Genomic DNA, 14,782 nt, shown 5'->3' on the forward strand with positions numbered 1-14,782 from the left:
TGAACCTGCGAGGATCACCACCCACGTCACCCACCCACCTGTTGCCTTCTCAACCCTGCCGCTATCGGCCACCTTCCCCAATACCGCCTCTGCAAGCCGTCCACCGGGGTCCCGGAGTAGCGCCACCCCGCCGCCACAGCTCTGAGGCATGCTGCTGCCGCTGCTACTGCCGTCGTCACCCTCAGCGGTGAGCCCGGCTGCATATATCTCCAGAGCCGCCGCCAGCAACTCCTTGTATCTGGCAAGGAAGGACACGGGATTACGTTTCCTCTGGGCACGTTTCCCTCTCTCTGTCGTCGTACGCCCTACGCCCCTAAAGCCCTAAACCTGAAGCGAGCGGACTAGTGTATGCCTGTATGCCTACCATGGCAAAACAAACAGGCTTGCGCAGCTCCCTAGTAACCAGCACCTGGGGCCGCCGGCGCTACATGTGTTGTGACCGCCGGACATGAGGCCCCGGGGCAGAAAGCCCCGACCAGGACTCTCTCTGAAACCAGCTCCCACCTTCTTGAGCCGGGGATGTGGCCCTGGAAGTAGCCGTTGCTTTCTAAAGAGGCCTTGAACCGCCCCCAGCAGGGGTTCCCCGCGAAGTGCGCCTCACTCTGGGCCCCGGTGCCCGCAGCCTCCGCCTCCCCATTCCCCTGCTTTTGCTTCTGCTGCTGAAGCACTGCGGGGGCGTGCCTTGCGCAGAGAATCTCCGCTGCCACCGTCAGCTTCAGCCCCAGATCGGCCGCCTTGGCCAGCGGGCTGTCCGGCGGCGGCATGGCTAGGCCGCGCGGCGCGGAGAAGCGCTGTGCCGCCAACTGGGCGTAGTGGCAGCGAGTCATGCGCACCAGAACCGGGGAGCGCTCCAGGGCCGCCGGCAGGAAGCGCATGCGTGCGGCGGCACGCATGTCGTCCGCATCCCTGAAGGCCGAACCGCGGCGAGGTCAGGGCAGAGCAGAGGTGGTGACGAGCTGGGAGGGAAGCGTGCCATTTCTCGATCTGGCAGCATGTCAAAACAACTATCGCATCTGAGAGCTGGACGTGGAGAACTCCACATGAGGAAGTGCATGGAAATAAAAGCAAGAAGCAGCACAGATTGCCAAGGCCGCAGCAAAAGCGTCTTCCTTCCCAGGCACATTAGCCCTTGTCGCATGAGAAACCGAGGGAAATGCTGCTCTTGCAATAAAAATAATACCCAACATTCCTCGTCTTTAGCAGGCAATAGGCGCGGGATCGGAGTGATAGCAGCACAAAAAAACGTGTCCACACAGCCGCACCTAAGGTAGAACGCCTCGACGAGCTGCGAAACCAACTGCGGCTCGGCTTGCAGCGCCGCCGCCACTGGCCCCGGCAGCAAGCAGCGGGCCACCTGCTGCTGCTCGCGGCGCGCCCGAGCTGGGTAGCCCTCCAGCCGCTGGTCGATGGGCCGCTGTACTCGCAGACTCGCGGTGGCGAACCTGAGACGGGGCGCGGTCACCCAAGGGAGCAAGCGATCACCCAAGAGAACCAGGATAGGCCAACGGGGCCAATAGGCGAACGAAGAAGCCAGCATTACAGCCCATAACAGCCCCTGAAAGAGAGGAGGCCCCAGCAAGGTCAGCAGATATGGGTTGTGAGATGAACAATGAAAAAGTGTAGGTCATGAGAAGTGAAGGTCAAGCCGCGCGTGTGCCCCAAGATGTGCCGCCCCCGCACGCAAGGATAGCGACGACTTTTCTGAGACGACAAAAAACTCAAACTGTCTCAACAAATCCCGGAGCCGGCCGTCAATCATTGCTATACCGTCGCTTTTCGGGCACGTCTTACAACATTACCACACAGTTAACAGTTTCTTCAGACGAGGTCATAGTAGGGTGGTGCGGACAGCTGCTTCTATCAAAACTTCTCCTCTGACCAGCGGTGCATTGACGGCCTGCTATGAAATGGGCTCCAAACCCCGTAAACTTGTATATATTTATAAAACAAGCTAATAAGGAAACGCCAAACAGACACGGCGGGGCATTACCTGGCCTCTCGCAGCACCGCCAGCGCCTGAGCCACGGTTGGACTGGCCGGCAGGTCTGGGGCTGCAGTGCTGGGAAGCGGAATGATGTGCATCTGGCCGCGGCGTAGCCACACGCGGTTGTCTGAGATCTCGGGCTTGAGCCAGCGCGGCAGGGCGTAGGCAGCCTCGATCAGGAGGAACTGCCCGTCGTTATCCCACACCTGCGGTTGCGGGGATGTGTGCACACACAGAGGGGTGCGTGTGTGTGTATGTATGTGTGTGTACGATGCGTGCGAGAGGAGGGTGTTGAGGACTGGCGAAAATGGCGCTGATGTAGTGGTGTGGGGTGAAGGGTGAAGGGACGGGCGAAATGATGCTGGCATGGAATGCGGATCAAAGAAGGTAATGTGGTACCTGCGTAATGTGCGAGTGTACGGAAGGGTTGTCGGAAGTGAATGGGCGCGGGAAGGGGGGTTTTGGCCGGGCTCTCTCCCCCGCTCCCCCCCGGGTTTCCTCGCCGCTGTCCTGACCCCTGCTGTACCGCCAGCCGCAGCCCCAGCCGCCACGCACCCACACCACCTGTACGGATAGGTTCTGGAGGTCCCGGGACATCCGCAGCAGCAGCCACACCAGCCACCACTCGTCGTCCACAGCATCACCGAACCGTACGACAGCCCACACGCAACCCTCCCTGCCGCCGTCGGCTGCGCTGCCGCCAGAAGTGCCCGACGGCTGCCCACCAGTACCTCCTGTGTGAGTGTGTGAGTGAGTGTGTGAGTGTGAGTGTGTGAGTGTGAGTGTGTGAGTGTGAGTGTGTGAGTGTGAGTGTGAGTGTGTGAGAGTGCTGATGTTGTTCCCTATCCGTCCATCCCCAGACCACCACCTTCACCAGTGGAGAAGGCAAGGCAGCTTTCCATGGTGCAGTGCGGTGCGGTGGTACGTGTAGGGATCATCGGGCAGGGGAGGGGAACAAAACACACATACATACACACATACATACATACATAGGCAGGCGGCTGGCAGAAGTTAAGGCCTGACTTCTGCTCCCAGTCGATCCAGTCGACCCGGGTTCAAATCCGCCTGCCAGCTCCTCGGGTGTTTGAGGAGTGATGAAATGGGAGGTGGCCCCCCATCATATGGACGGTGTAGGACGTGATAATATCAACTTGCGAGCTGACCAGGAACTAAGTTGATGCGCCGTTGATCCGCTAGATTTGGTTGGATGCTGGTGGTGAGTTGCCGAACCCAACGAGTACATTCTGAAGTCGGATGGGGTGACGGATTAGGGTGCCCCTCTAGCAGGGGAGAGCAGGGACTGCCCCGGGAAAGGGGGCCGCTGGCGAAGTTAACCACCCTGTAACAACATACATACATAGTGAGCACGCCTGGGCGGAAAGAGCCTTTCACATACTCCTTCGTCCATCCATCGTAACGGCGACGCAAAGAAGCACAACACTGCAACAACCCAACAGGAAATACTGTTAATGTTAGCCGTTCAGGAGCCTTGTTACCTGCTGCCGCCGCCGTCGCCGCCGCCGTCGCCGTCGTCGCCGTCGTCGCCGCCGCCTCCTCAGCCGCAGTGGAGCCCCTAGGGCGGCGCCCCCCAGCAGGTCCCCGCCTCCTCCGCTCCCAGGGCGGGGCCTGCCGCGACGAAACACGGAGCACCAGCGGGTCCTTATTCCACACGTACCCATTAATGTACGGCAGCAGCCATGCCGTACATCGGGCCCGCAAGAGCTCTAGGCGGTCGACAGCTGGGATAGAAGAGGAGCGGCAAGCATGGGGAGAGGAGGGGGAGAGGAGGGGGAGAGGGGGGGGAGAGGGGGGGAGAGGAGGGGAGAGGGGGTTCATTCTGGACCCTTCACGTGTTGTGACGTTTTCAGAGCTTCTGGGTTTTGAGGAGTTGAGAAGTAATCCTACCGAGCCACCTACGGTTGATGGGTCAGACAGTTGACCCATGCGTGATGTGAGTCTAGTAGGGGCTTAGGCCTCCGCTCTCCCTGTCCTCCTAGCTGTTCTCCCTTGTCCTTCTCTTCGCCATCTTTCCTGTCCTTGCTGCGGCTGTCCATCATCTCCAGGTTCTCATGACCACCTGCATGCCTGCGGTCTGGGACTCGGTGTAATGCCAATACCAATACCTACAAGTTCCGAAAGCTCCGGGCGTGACCATCAAAGCCCGGGGGGCATGGGCTTCATTCGTTATTTCTTCAAAACAACAACTACTACTACTACTACTACTACTACTACTACTACTACTACTACTACTACTACTACTACTACTACTACTACTACCACCACCACCACCTGCAGCGCTCTCTGGACTGAACCCGGTGGTGCCTTCCCGGGTGTTAATACGGCATATTGCGCGCAATGGCCTTATAATTGGAATGCATGGCTTGTAGCTGAATCAGGCTCGGTTCAGCAACCCGAAGTGTGACCCGTGGGTCATTTAGGGCCTCCGTCCCAGAACGACACCACCAGAGACGTCGTTCTGGCCCCAACCACCACTTGAACCGAATTAGCACCGAAACCACCACCACCCATCTCGCAACTCTCTCGAGTTCACTGACCAAGGTTTTAGTTCCCAGCCCCAGGTCGTTAGCCATCCAGCCCTAGCTCAGCCGGCGGGGTTTGCAACCCGCAACTACGTCGTACACGAAAAGCTCGTACACGAAAAGCTCGTCATACCAGGTAGCCCGCCCCTTCTCCGCATTACCTCCTTCGGCCGAGCTGCTGCACGGGGCAGAGTCATCACCGTACGGCGCCGTACGTGCTGCTGCTTTAGAATCCCCGTTGGCATCGTCGCTGCCGCCACCGCCGCCGCCGCTACCACCGTCTCTAGGCGCGGTGGCGGCAGCGTCGATGGCGGCAGTGGCGGCCGAGTCTACGGGGTCCTCGTAAATCGCAATGTATACCTCGTTTTCCTCCGGCTGACGGGGGCCCAGCCCCAGCGTTTCGAACAGGTCCATGAAGGGGGGTTGCGTGTGCTCTGGGGGGTTCACGCTTGCTCGCTGCAGTCAAACAGTGCGGTCAGGCCCACACGAGCGCTGGCACCACTTCTTTGCGTTGCACCGTCGGAGAATAGGCGGCTGCGTCGTGAAGCCCGTCGGCCCGCCCGGCCTTCTTTTGCGAGGTGTACTAGATGGACGACGTTCAGGGCTGGCCGCGTCGTCCGGTCCGGTCGTTTGCTTTCCTCACGTGATTTTTAGGACTGCTTTACGAGAGCGACAGCATCTGTGCGGCCTCAGTCAAGATACTGATCAGCCGTCGACGTTGTGGCGCAAGGATGCACCGGGGTGGGACAAAATAGAGTGTGCCGAAACTTGATTGGAGGCCGTGGTGGCTATCGAGTTTCAGGTTACAGCCGATGAAGTCGCAGCTTATAAGAGGGAGAGAGTTTTTTGTGCGACGACTGCGCGAGGAAACGATCGAGTCCTTTGCCTGTTCGCGTGTTATATTATGTCATGGCAATATATGGTGGTTAGAGTAACTATCCACATGCAGATAAAGGTAGCACTGATTGCATTTCAATGGGCAATTATAGCTACCTGACGAGTTTCGGCGCAACGTCAGTGACAGTTAGTCCGGTTGGCACAAAGTAATTCTACTGATGAGCCTTTTGACATCTGGAGAAGCAATTTAGTACTTGGTACATTACGGGCTCGGGCCGGCACGTCGACAGCCAGTGCTGCTCTGCAGACCGCGCTGTGCAGGCACGGGTGAGATCGACACGTCCCGATTGTCATAGTATATTTACGAAAATCCGATCGTGTGGTGTTTTATTGCGGCTTGGCCAGGCGGTCGCTGCAAAGCAGGCGCCGTTCGTCGACGCAAAAGGCCAGGCGGTTGGTCTGATCAGCTGTCCTGTTTTTTCCCGACCTCTGGTTATAGCCTTAGGTAGGTTTCGACAATTTGCAATAATGTCGGACGCGGAGGCAGTAGCTACACCGGCGGCGCCATCTGAGGAGCTGCAGGACAAGCTGAAGGTGGATGGCGAAGCTGCAGCACCCGTAGAGGCCCCTGTGGAGCCACCTCACCCGACAGGTCTCAGCCTGGACGAGCGCTTCGCTCTGGCACGCAGCGTTGCGGAGGAATGCATCAACGATGACGAGCTGCGAGCGCTGCTCGCTAAGAAGCCTTTGCCAATTGCCTACGACGGCTTCGAGCCGTCGGGCCGCATGCACATTGCACAGGGCGTGATGAAGGCGATCAACGTCAACAAACTCACCAAGGCGGGATGCCACTTTAAGTTTTGGGTGGCGGATTGGTTTGCGCAGCTGAACAACAAAATGGGTGGTGACCTGAAAAAGATTCAGACGGTGGGGAAGTACATGGTGGAGGTCTGGAAGGCCGTGGGCATGGACCTTTCCAAGGTGCGCTTCGGATGGGATGGGTCGATGGGACAACTTTAGAGAGGACAACGGGGAAGGGGAGGAAAGGTCCTGGGGGGTGGGGAAGAAAAGGAGCGGAGAGAGAGCGAGAGGGCGGAATGGATGTTGAGATTTGAAAAGGAGTGTGAGAGAGGGGGGGATGAAGTGAATGGTTATGTGAAAACGGGAGGCGGAGGATGGGGGGTAGTGTTGGAGGCCGGGCAAGGAGGTTGACAGGAGGAAGGCGGGTTAGGAGGAGAAGGATGGGGAGTTAGGGTTTTGAGAGGGGGGAGGCTGAAGAGTCAGGCCATGCAGCGGTTCCTCTCCACGGCTCAGTTGTTGGTAGTTAGCAGTTGACCTAGTTGAGGGACGGTTTCTCACCTGCATGCAGTACAGCTCTTTGTGGTCGGGTTTGAACCTGAACTGTGTTCCCCTAACGGCGCTTCTCTTCTGCTGCCCGTTCACGTCCGTATGTATGTGTATGTATGTATGTATGTATGTACGTACGCCTAGGTGGAGTTTCTTTCGAGCAGCGAGGAGATCAACAAGCGGCCAGACGAGTACTGGACTCTGGTGATGGACATCGCCAGGAAGAACAACCTAAAGAGGATTGTCAGGTGAGTTTATGTATGTATGTATGTATGTATATGTTGTGGGGAAAGGGATGGGAGGGTGTGTGTGTGCGTGGGTTAGTGGTGCGGTGGTGGGGGAGGGGAGAGCCGGAGTGAAGGGAATGGGGTTTGTGTATGTGTGTGGTGGTGGTGGGGGTGTTAGCCACAGGTGGGCGGGTGATGTACAGTACGACAATACCTCTTGGCCATGGGTGCTGCTACTGTGCCGATGTACGTATTCGGCTCCCGGATGTTGCAAAGCCCTCAGTCCTCTCCTCCCCGCTCCTCTGGGGATTTGCTTCCGTGGTTTAGCTTTCCCCCCTTTTGCCCCCCTCCCCCCTCCTGCTCACTGCTCACTGCTCAGTGAATATCCCTGATGCAGCTTTAGTCTTTTCCTGGACTTCTTTCCGTCTATTTCTGGTATTATCTGCTTCACTCGCCAGTGGTTCGCCTTACCCTCACCCCCCCACTTCTTCCCCCCTCTCCCCTCGTTCGTGGTTTGTCTTTCCCCCCACTTTTTCCCCCCTGAACCCACCGGGGCCCCCCTGCTGCTGGTGTTTCCAGATGTTCGCAGATCATGGGCCGCAACGAGACGGATGACCTGAGCGCCGCCCAGATCTTCTATCCATGCATGCAGTGCGCTGACATATTCTTTTTGAAGGCGGATATCTGCCAGCTGGGTATGGACCAGAGGAAGGTGAACATGCTGGCACGCGAGTACTGCGATGATATCAAGCGCAAGCTGAAGCCCATCATCCTGTCGCACAGGTGTGTGTGTGTGCATGTTTGTCTGTATATACGTGGGGGTGGGGGTGGGGTGGGTGGGTGGGGGGAAGGGTGACCCCTTGATTTGGGGGGTGGACGTGTATGCAGTGGATGCATGCGTGTATTTCATGTTGGGTGTTTGGGGGTGTGTGTAATATGTGCGATTGGTGGAATATAGTCTGTGTTTGTAACAGTTACTCAATCCGGGCTGTTGATGCATATGTGTGTATGTATGTATGTGCCTACGTATGCAAAGAAGCGTAAGGCGTGTTGTGTCAGGTGAACGGCGCAGCCAGAGGACCGGGCAGCTGTGAGAATGAGGTGTTGTTAAATGCCTAACAAACATGGGTCTGATTTATGGAATCTAAACCCCCACCTGGGGCGATTCACAGCCGGGGTGATCGTGTCTCTCTCTCTCTCTCTCTCTCTCTCTCCCTCTCTCTTGTTGGGTCGTGCACCTTCCCCTCCCCCTGCCTCTTCCCCTCCCTTATCCCCTCCCTCGTCCCCTGCCTCTCTAAGCAGTCTCAGTACGCACCATCTGCTTCCTGCTCGAATGGAGCCTTGGTTTGGCGGTTATTAAGTTGTTCAGTTGTTTCCGTTTCCGTTGCTCAGGATGATGCCTGGTCTGCTGGAGGGTCAGGAGAAGATGAGCAAGAGCGACCCCAACTCGGCAATCTTCATGGAGGATACGGAGGCGGAGGTGGGGCCGGGGGTGTGTGTTAAGTGATGCAGGAAGTTGGCTAGGGTGACTGGATGAGGGTGCCCCGAAATACCGGGCAAGGCAGGGTTTCGCAGGGTAGCGGCCACAGGGTGAAGATATGCCCCCCGTGTCCCACGCATTATAGGAAGCATGGGGGGGAAGGAGCCGTAGGGGTTCGACTGCGTCGATATGCCCGTAGCTGGGGGAGGCGAGGGAGGAGAGGGCGGGGGGCAGTCCGGGTGGTGTTACCCGCGTCCCTCTCCTCCCGCTTCCTTGCTTTGGACGGCAATTCCTTCCCCCTCCTCCCCCCTCCTCCCCCCTCCTCCTACTCCGCCTCCCTCCTCCCCCCTCCTCCTACTCCGCCTCCCTCCTCCCCCCTCCTCCTACTCCGCCTCCCTCCTCCCCCCTCCTCCTACTCCGCCTCCCTCCTCCCCCCTCCTCCTACTCCGCCTCCCTCCTCCCCCCTCCTCCTACTCCGCCTCCCTCCTCCCCCCTCCTCCTACTCCGCCTCCCTCCTCCCCCCTCCTCCTACTCCGCCTCCCTCCTCCCCCCTCCTCCTACTCCGCCTCCCTCCTCCTGGGCCTCCAGGTCAACACCAAGATCAAGAAGGCCTACTGCCCGCCCAAGGTTACGACGGGGAACCCCTGTGTCGAGTACGTCAAGTACATTGTACTGCCGTGGTTCGGGTACTTTGAAGTACGGCGCCCGGCGGATCACGGCGGGGATCGGCGGTACGGCAGTGCGGACGAGCTCGTGGCGGATTACGAGGAGGGCGGACTTCATCCTGGTGACCTCAAGGTGGGGCCTTATGGTGGCGGCCGGGAAGGGGGAGGAGGGGGAAGGGGGAGGAGGGGGATCATGCGAAGTTAAAGGGACAACAAATTGGCAACGGGAGGGGAGGGGGGGTATGTGTAAGCAAAGCCAAGGAAATCAACTGAGCGAGTAGGGGGCCCTGGGCATGGAGTAATCCGCGAATGTGGGATTTCGTGTGTGTGTATGTGATGTGACGGGGGGGAGGGGGGGGGAGACGAACCACGAGCGAGTGAAGCTGCTATGTGTGTGTTGGGGGGGGGAGGAGTGCCGGGGCAGGGGGGGTGGGAGGGTGGGAGGTGGGAAAGGAGGAGTCAGGGTGTGAAGGAGAAGAGTTGAACCGGTAGGGGAAGAGGGGAAGAGGAGGAAGGAGAGGTTTGGAGACGCGTGTTCGGAAAGAAGCCGGCCAATGAAATGGCGGTTTGGACAGGGGGGGAGCCCGGGGCCTGGGAAGAGGTGTCGGGTGAAGTGAAGAGAGAAAGACGCACGGACCCATTTCGACTGTGGTGGCAATAATGGCGGCAATAATGGCGGCAATAATGGTGGGAGGTGCGGGAAAATAATCATGGGACGCACACGTGTTTGTTGCAGTCCGTCTTGACCCGCAAAAAAGGGGAGAGGGGAGAGTTGGTGTGGGTGTTGTCGGGAGGTACCTCCACGTCTTGGACTACTACAACAGCGTACGGTATTGGACGTCGGCAGTCGAATCTATTCTTCTTACTGCATCATCTTCATCATCATCATCATCATCATCATCATCATCATCATCATCATCGTTCTTATGATTATTACCATCATCATTATTTTTATCATTATTATTATTACCGTCATTATTACATTATCATCATTATCGTCAATTTCCCTCCCCGCTTCTTTTTATTCTTCATCCTTATACGATTTACCCTCGCGCCCCCCCATATCATCGCTATATGATTGATTTTCTGAACTGATCAATACAATTTGCCTTTTTTGGTCAGTCCTACTTCTGGTACACTCTTGCCCTGGCAGCAGCTTCACTCGTTCGTGGTCCGTCTTTCCCCCCTCCCCCCCATCACCCTCTTTCCCAACACTCCCCCCCCGCTCCCTCAGGCCGGTCTGTCCCGCCATCTGAATGAGATCCTTCAGCCCGTGAGAGACCACTTCGAGAACAATGCGGAGGCCAAAGAGCTGCTCAAGAAGGTCAAGTCGTACAAAATTACAAAGTGAACATGAGTACGGCTGGAGTGTACGGCAGTCGACGGCCGGAGAGGGGGAAGGAAAGGAGGAGGGTGGTGAGCTGTTCGAATTCGAGCGGACACGTTTTGTGTATTGCCGTGATGAGGACCGTCGTACGGGGACTTGGGATTGAGGTCTGAGGGTGTCGTGTGTGTTCGTGTGTTTCGGAGGGGAGTGGGTCGCGGGAGCGAAGAAAGGAGAGAGAATGGGGTGAGTGGGTGGGGGCAGGCGAAGCAAAGGCGGAGGGCGGGGGAAGGGGGAAGGGGACGGAACATGCAGGTTTAGAACCGGGGGGGTCTGTCTCGTGTGTGTGTATGTGTGTATGTATGTGTGTGTATACGGTAGTTTCGGGGTTGGCACGGCGTCGCTGTCGAGCGCCCTAAGGGATGATGGAGGGATGTATGTCGGACTGACATCATGACGGAATGGGGCGGAAGCTGACATGTTGGGGCGGTGGAGGGCGGTGGAGGGCAGTGGCGGCTCCCGCGTCCGCGGCACGTCTGCGTCCGCGTTGAAGGTGGTGGTGGGCGTGGTACATCTTTCGTACGGCAGGCGGTGGCTACGACGGAAAACGGTTGATGTGTATGATAGCGGTGTACGACATGCCCTAGATCTTATCTATAGCGAACATATTAGTACATGGTCGTGCACTACCTTTTTTGACCTCGCTACAAGGCTAATAAAGCCTCGAGAAGGAGGGAGGCTCTGTCGGACAGTGAGATGATGGCGACAGGCACCTGGGGAATCTTTGATGCACTGAGCTCTTCAGTCCTAAGCCTCGTGGAAGAAGTCATTATGATGTGTAGAACCCTCATTCACGAGGTCGGCTGCTGCGCTATAGTCAGTGTAGGGGTGTACAACATTAGCCCTGATCCGTTCACATTTCTGGGTTCTATGCATATGCAAGAAGCGCAGAATGCGATGCCACCCGCCTTTACGAAGGTAAAGGTTACCGCAGATGCGTGAAATCCAAACACGGACACACCTGCTCCTCAGTCACTGCTGCGGCGATGGCGGCCACATACTATCTCGCTCTAACCCTACGGATCCATTGTACCAGCAGACATACCTTCGTACGTCGAAGTGTGCAAAAGTGTGCACTAAGCGTAGCAAACTTCCGTACTACGGCAGTCGGGCGAAATCGTCGTACTTAACAGAAATAAACCAACTTCCATGTACAGATGAACTGAAGCTAAGTGAGAAACCACCGATACGCTTGGAGAGGGAGGGGCTCAGGGTGGAGATGGCGCCGACGGCGGCAGCTTTGCCGTACTGATGTACATTGTCGGGAGCTTGAGATTATGGCTAGCTGCTGATGTGGAGTTGTGGCCGATAGACCGAGATTCGCACGCTGGATTGGTGGCGATTGCTGAACCCTCTGTCTATGCGGATATTTGGGTGACTGGATGAGGAGGAGGGATCTTAGAAGACAGGATCAGCCGCACTTTGTACAATGGCTGCACTGCCTCGTTGCTTTTCCCAGAGCCGCGAAACCAAACCAGCATCTGTAATCCGTGGCATGGACCAATGAACCATGCATGCCTGCGATGGTCTATCCTACCATGACCTCGTCGCAGCTGCGGCAATGCTGGTAGCAAATGGAACTGGCCTAAAGCATGAACAGCTAGGATAGCGATGGTTCTGTGTTTGGTGTACAAACAGTTGGGTGATTACCTCTTGTGTACGGCATTACTAATGGTCTGGGGCGACTAGAGGAGCCTTCGTAGGTTGTCAAAGGTAATCATTATTTTCCCTTGAACTAATGGCCATTATGTGTCTGTTCAGCACGCAACTGCTTGATTTGCCTTGGGACGTTGGATCGCCTTTGCATTGTCTTCGCGGCGGGACGTCTTGTTGTTTCAAAGCTACTATGCTTTGCTTTTGCAAATCCTTTTCCACATCTCGATGGAGTTCATTGCCCCAAGTTACGACATATTTCGTTTGTCTCGCTCTTGCACAGCCAGTCGTATTTGTAAATAAAGTGCACTCCACGTACACATTTGCCCCAGGGCCAGTATGCGGTTTGTTACAGCGGACCCAGAACGGGTCGAGTGCATCAGCACAACGTTTAGGGGCAGGCCAACCTGCCAACGTGTTCCTGTTCCAAATTGCACGGGTACGGCAATTCTCGGCATAGACAGCTACACGCGATTATCCACATCAAAGATTAAGGAATTTATTAGTGCACAAGCCTTGGGTGAAGTACGTTTTATCGCTGAGGAACTCCGAATTGAGTCAGCACAGCCACACGAGCCATGTCGCACGACGGCTGCCACGAGGTGGCCTGGAAGGGAAAGGCCTTCTCATACCTGATGCATCATCCGAATTTTCACTCAACTGAAAATTACGGCTCTGCGCGTGAAGCAGCAGGTGCGCTGAAAGCCCATCTGTGGGCCTCGCGTCACGTTGCAAAGCGTCCTTAATGCCATGCATCCCAATTTTCCCCTTCCCGAATTCTGTATGCCTTGAATATCTTTTAGGAACTTCTGCTGGACATGGCCATGGCCACGGTTATGGCCGCCAGCCGTTGCCATCGGAACAGACAGGGAGCGACGTCCATTCCAGGGTAAGTTGCCCAGGTCCTCGTCCTCCCAGTCTCTTCCCGCAATCCCACCCCTTCCCCTTCAGCCGTTTCCTCCAAATGTCCAACCTCCAGGAGAGGCGTCCGCTTCTCACTGACTGCGGCCTCCGCGCCAAACACCCACACCCGCTATCCCCCTATCCCCCCAAACCCTTTATTTCTTGCATGTATGTATTCCCCCGTCAATGCCGCCAGGCGGGAACTGGCACATGGAACGGCCCGGCACCCCGGGGAATGCAGGGGGCCACACGTCAGGTTGGTGCCGTGCGCTGTCGTGCCGGCCATTTAGATGATTCCCTCAGCCCATTTGGCCTCCTAACGTCACGGCTGCTGGGAAGATCCCGAACAACGCGACAATAAACTCGCACATACGTGCATACATATATAGACAGCTGCACGCCGCCATCACACGGGCATGGCACAGTTCAGTCATTTCTCCCTCCCCCCCAAAAAAAAACGTGCGTGCACGGATCGCGACCGCGCACGCTTAAAAACTTCGCCACTGCCTCGCACCTCACACCCGTCCGCGGTGGAAAATCTCGAAACCCTAGTCCCACAGCCTCTCCCCCTCCATCACCTTCACTCGCTCGTGGTTCGTCTTTTCCCCCTCATCCCGTTTCTCCCCCCCCCGCCCCCCAGGCCGCCTCCAGCGCGACAGTCTCCGAGCAGCAACCCGATAGCGTACGACTTAGCAACGGCGTACGGCTGCCGCTTATCGGGCTGGGTACGGCAGCGATCAAGGACCCTGAGGTCATCAAGTGAGCGAATTACTATATTCCACCCTTGTCTGTGTGCCTGTATGTGTGCCTGTCTGTCTGTCTGCCTGTCTGTCTGTCTACCTGTCTGTCTGTCTACCTGTCCAACCTTCTTCTGGTCGTCTTCTCTCCCCGCCCTCCAATGCTATGTATATGTATGTAACGTACGTATGTATGTATGTGTGTAATCCCCAGAACGGCTTTGCAGCTGGGTTATCGCCACATAGATTGCGCCTGGTTCTACGGCAACGAAGAGGTGAGCTTGTTGGGACGTGATGGCATCTGCCGGCTGGTGTTGCGTTTCCTTTCCTTTCCTTTCCTACTTGTTCAGCTGCCTCCCGATGGGAAGAAGAGTACGGCCACCAAGGCTGTGCTCAGCCCTAAGTGTGTGAGCACCTGTGTAGAGTGTCCTGTGTATCTGTGTGTGTGTGCGTGCGTATGTTTGAATGTTAAGAAATGTTTATAAGCGGCAGTAGGCTTGTGGGAAGGGAAGGAAGAAGAGGGCGCCCTTCCTCCCGAATCATCACCACCATTATAAATCCCCTCCTGATTTCACCCCCCCCCCCAACCCCCCCTAAACCCCACCACCACCACCACGTCTTCCCCATGATGCAGGTTGTGGGTCAGGGTATGTCGGAGTTCATATCCTCCAGGGAGGGGGCGCGCGGGGAGCTGTTTGTGGTGTCCAAGGTGTGGAACACGCACCACCGGCCCGAGGCAGTCAGGTGACACGGGAGGGGTGTGTGGGCGGGAGGGGGGTTAGGGAGGGGTTTGTGTGGCTGTGTGTGTATTGGCGGTAGGGATGGGGTGGTGGTTTAGGAGTGTATGTGCACACCACGTGTAATAAATACCACGGCGCTGTGTTTTTTGTATCGTACAGATATAGGCGTGGCTCTACCCTGACGCATTGTGGTTACGTGGATGGAAAACACGCGCTCCCCACCTGATTATTGCCCCCTCGATCCACACGGTCCAGAACTCCAACTCCCCCCCCCAACACTTCCCC

The 14,782-nt window shown here is 56.9% G+C and overlaps 3 protein-coding genes across 3 annotated transcripts in view; 2 read left to right on the top strand and 1 right to left on the bottom strand.

The window, feature by feature from the left end:
- Nucleotides 1-38: 38 nt before the first annotated feature.
- mads2 (MADS box transcription factor) lies at nucleotides 39-4,938 on the bottom strand (the record flags this gene model as incomplete). The annotated part of the gene is made up of 6 exons (XM_002953501.1): nucleotides 39-238; nucleotides 505-906; nucleotides 1,263-1,442; nucleotides 1,991-2,190; nucleotides 2,540-2,718; nucleotides 4,686-4,938. Coding segments are annotated over 6 exons (1,414 nt in total), but the record flags the coding sequence as incomplete, so codon positions are not given.
- A 1,083-nt stretch (nucleotides 4,939-6,021) lies between these two features.
- VOLCADRAFT_43315 (uncharacterized protein) lies at nucleotides 6,022-10,431 on the top strand (the record flags this gene model as incomplete). Its single annotated transcript, XM_002953405.2, has 6 exons — nucleotides 6,022-6,342; nucleotides 6,853-6,956; nucleotides 7,515-7,718; nucleotides 8,328-8,415; nucleotides 9,004-9,213; nucleotides 10,315-10,431. Coding segments are annotated over 6 exons (1,044 nt in total), but the record flags the coding sequence as incomplete, so codon positions are not given.
- A 2,264-nt stretch (nucleotides 10,432-12,695) lies between these two features.
- Nucleotides 12,696-14,782, top strand: part of VOLCADRAFT_94271 (uncharacterized protein) — a gene marked incomplete at both ends in the record, with an annotated part of 3,834 nt that continues 1,747 nt past the window's right edge. The window contains 7 exons of the mRNA XM_002953406.1: nucleotides 12,696-12,810; nucleotides 12,855-13,006; nucleotides 13,217-13,276; nucleotides 13,661-13,779; nucleotides 13,972-14,032; nucleotides 14,108-14,164; nucleotides 14,392-14,466. Of these exons, the coding sequence (XP_002953452.1) occupies nucleotides 12,696-12,810; nucleotides 12,855-13,006; nucleotides 13,217-13,276; nucleotides 13,661-13,779; nucleotides 13,972-14,032; nucleotides 14,108-14,164; nucleotides 14,392-14,466 (639 nt within the window). The remainder of the gene's footprint in view (nucleotides 12,811-12,854; nucleotides 13,007-13,216; nucleotides 13,277-13,660; nucleotides 13,780-13,971; nucleotides 14,033-14,107; nucleotides 14,165-14,391; nucleotides 14,467-14,782) is intronic.

This window comes from Volvox carteri (assembly GCF_000143455.1).
Source record: "Volvox carteri f. nagariensis unplaced genomic scaffold VOLCAscaffold_36, whole genome shotgun sequence".
NCBI lineage: Eukaryota > Viridiplantae > Chlorophyta > Chlorophyceae > Chlamydomonadales > Volvocaceae > Volvox > Volvox carteri.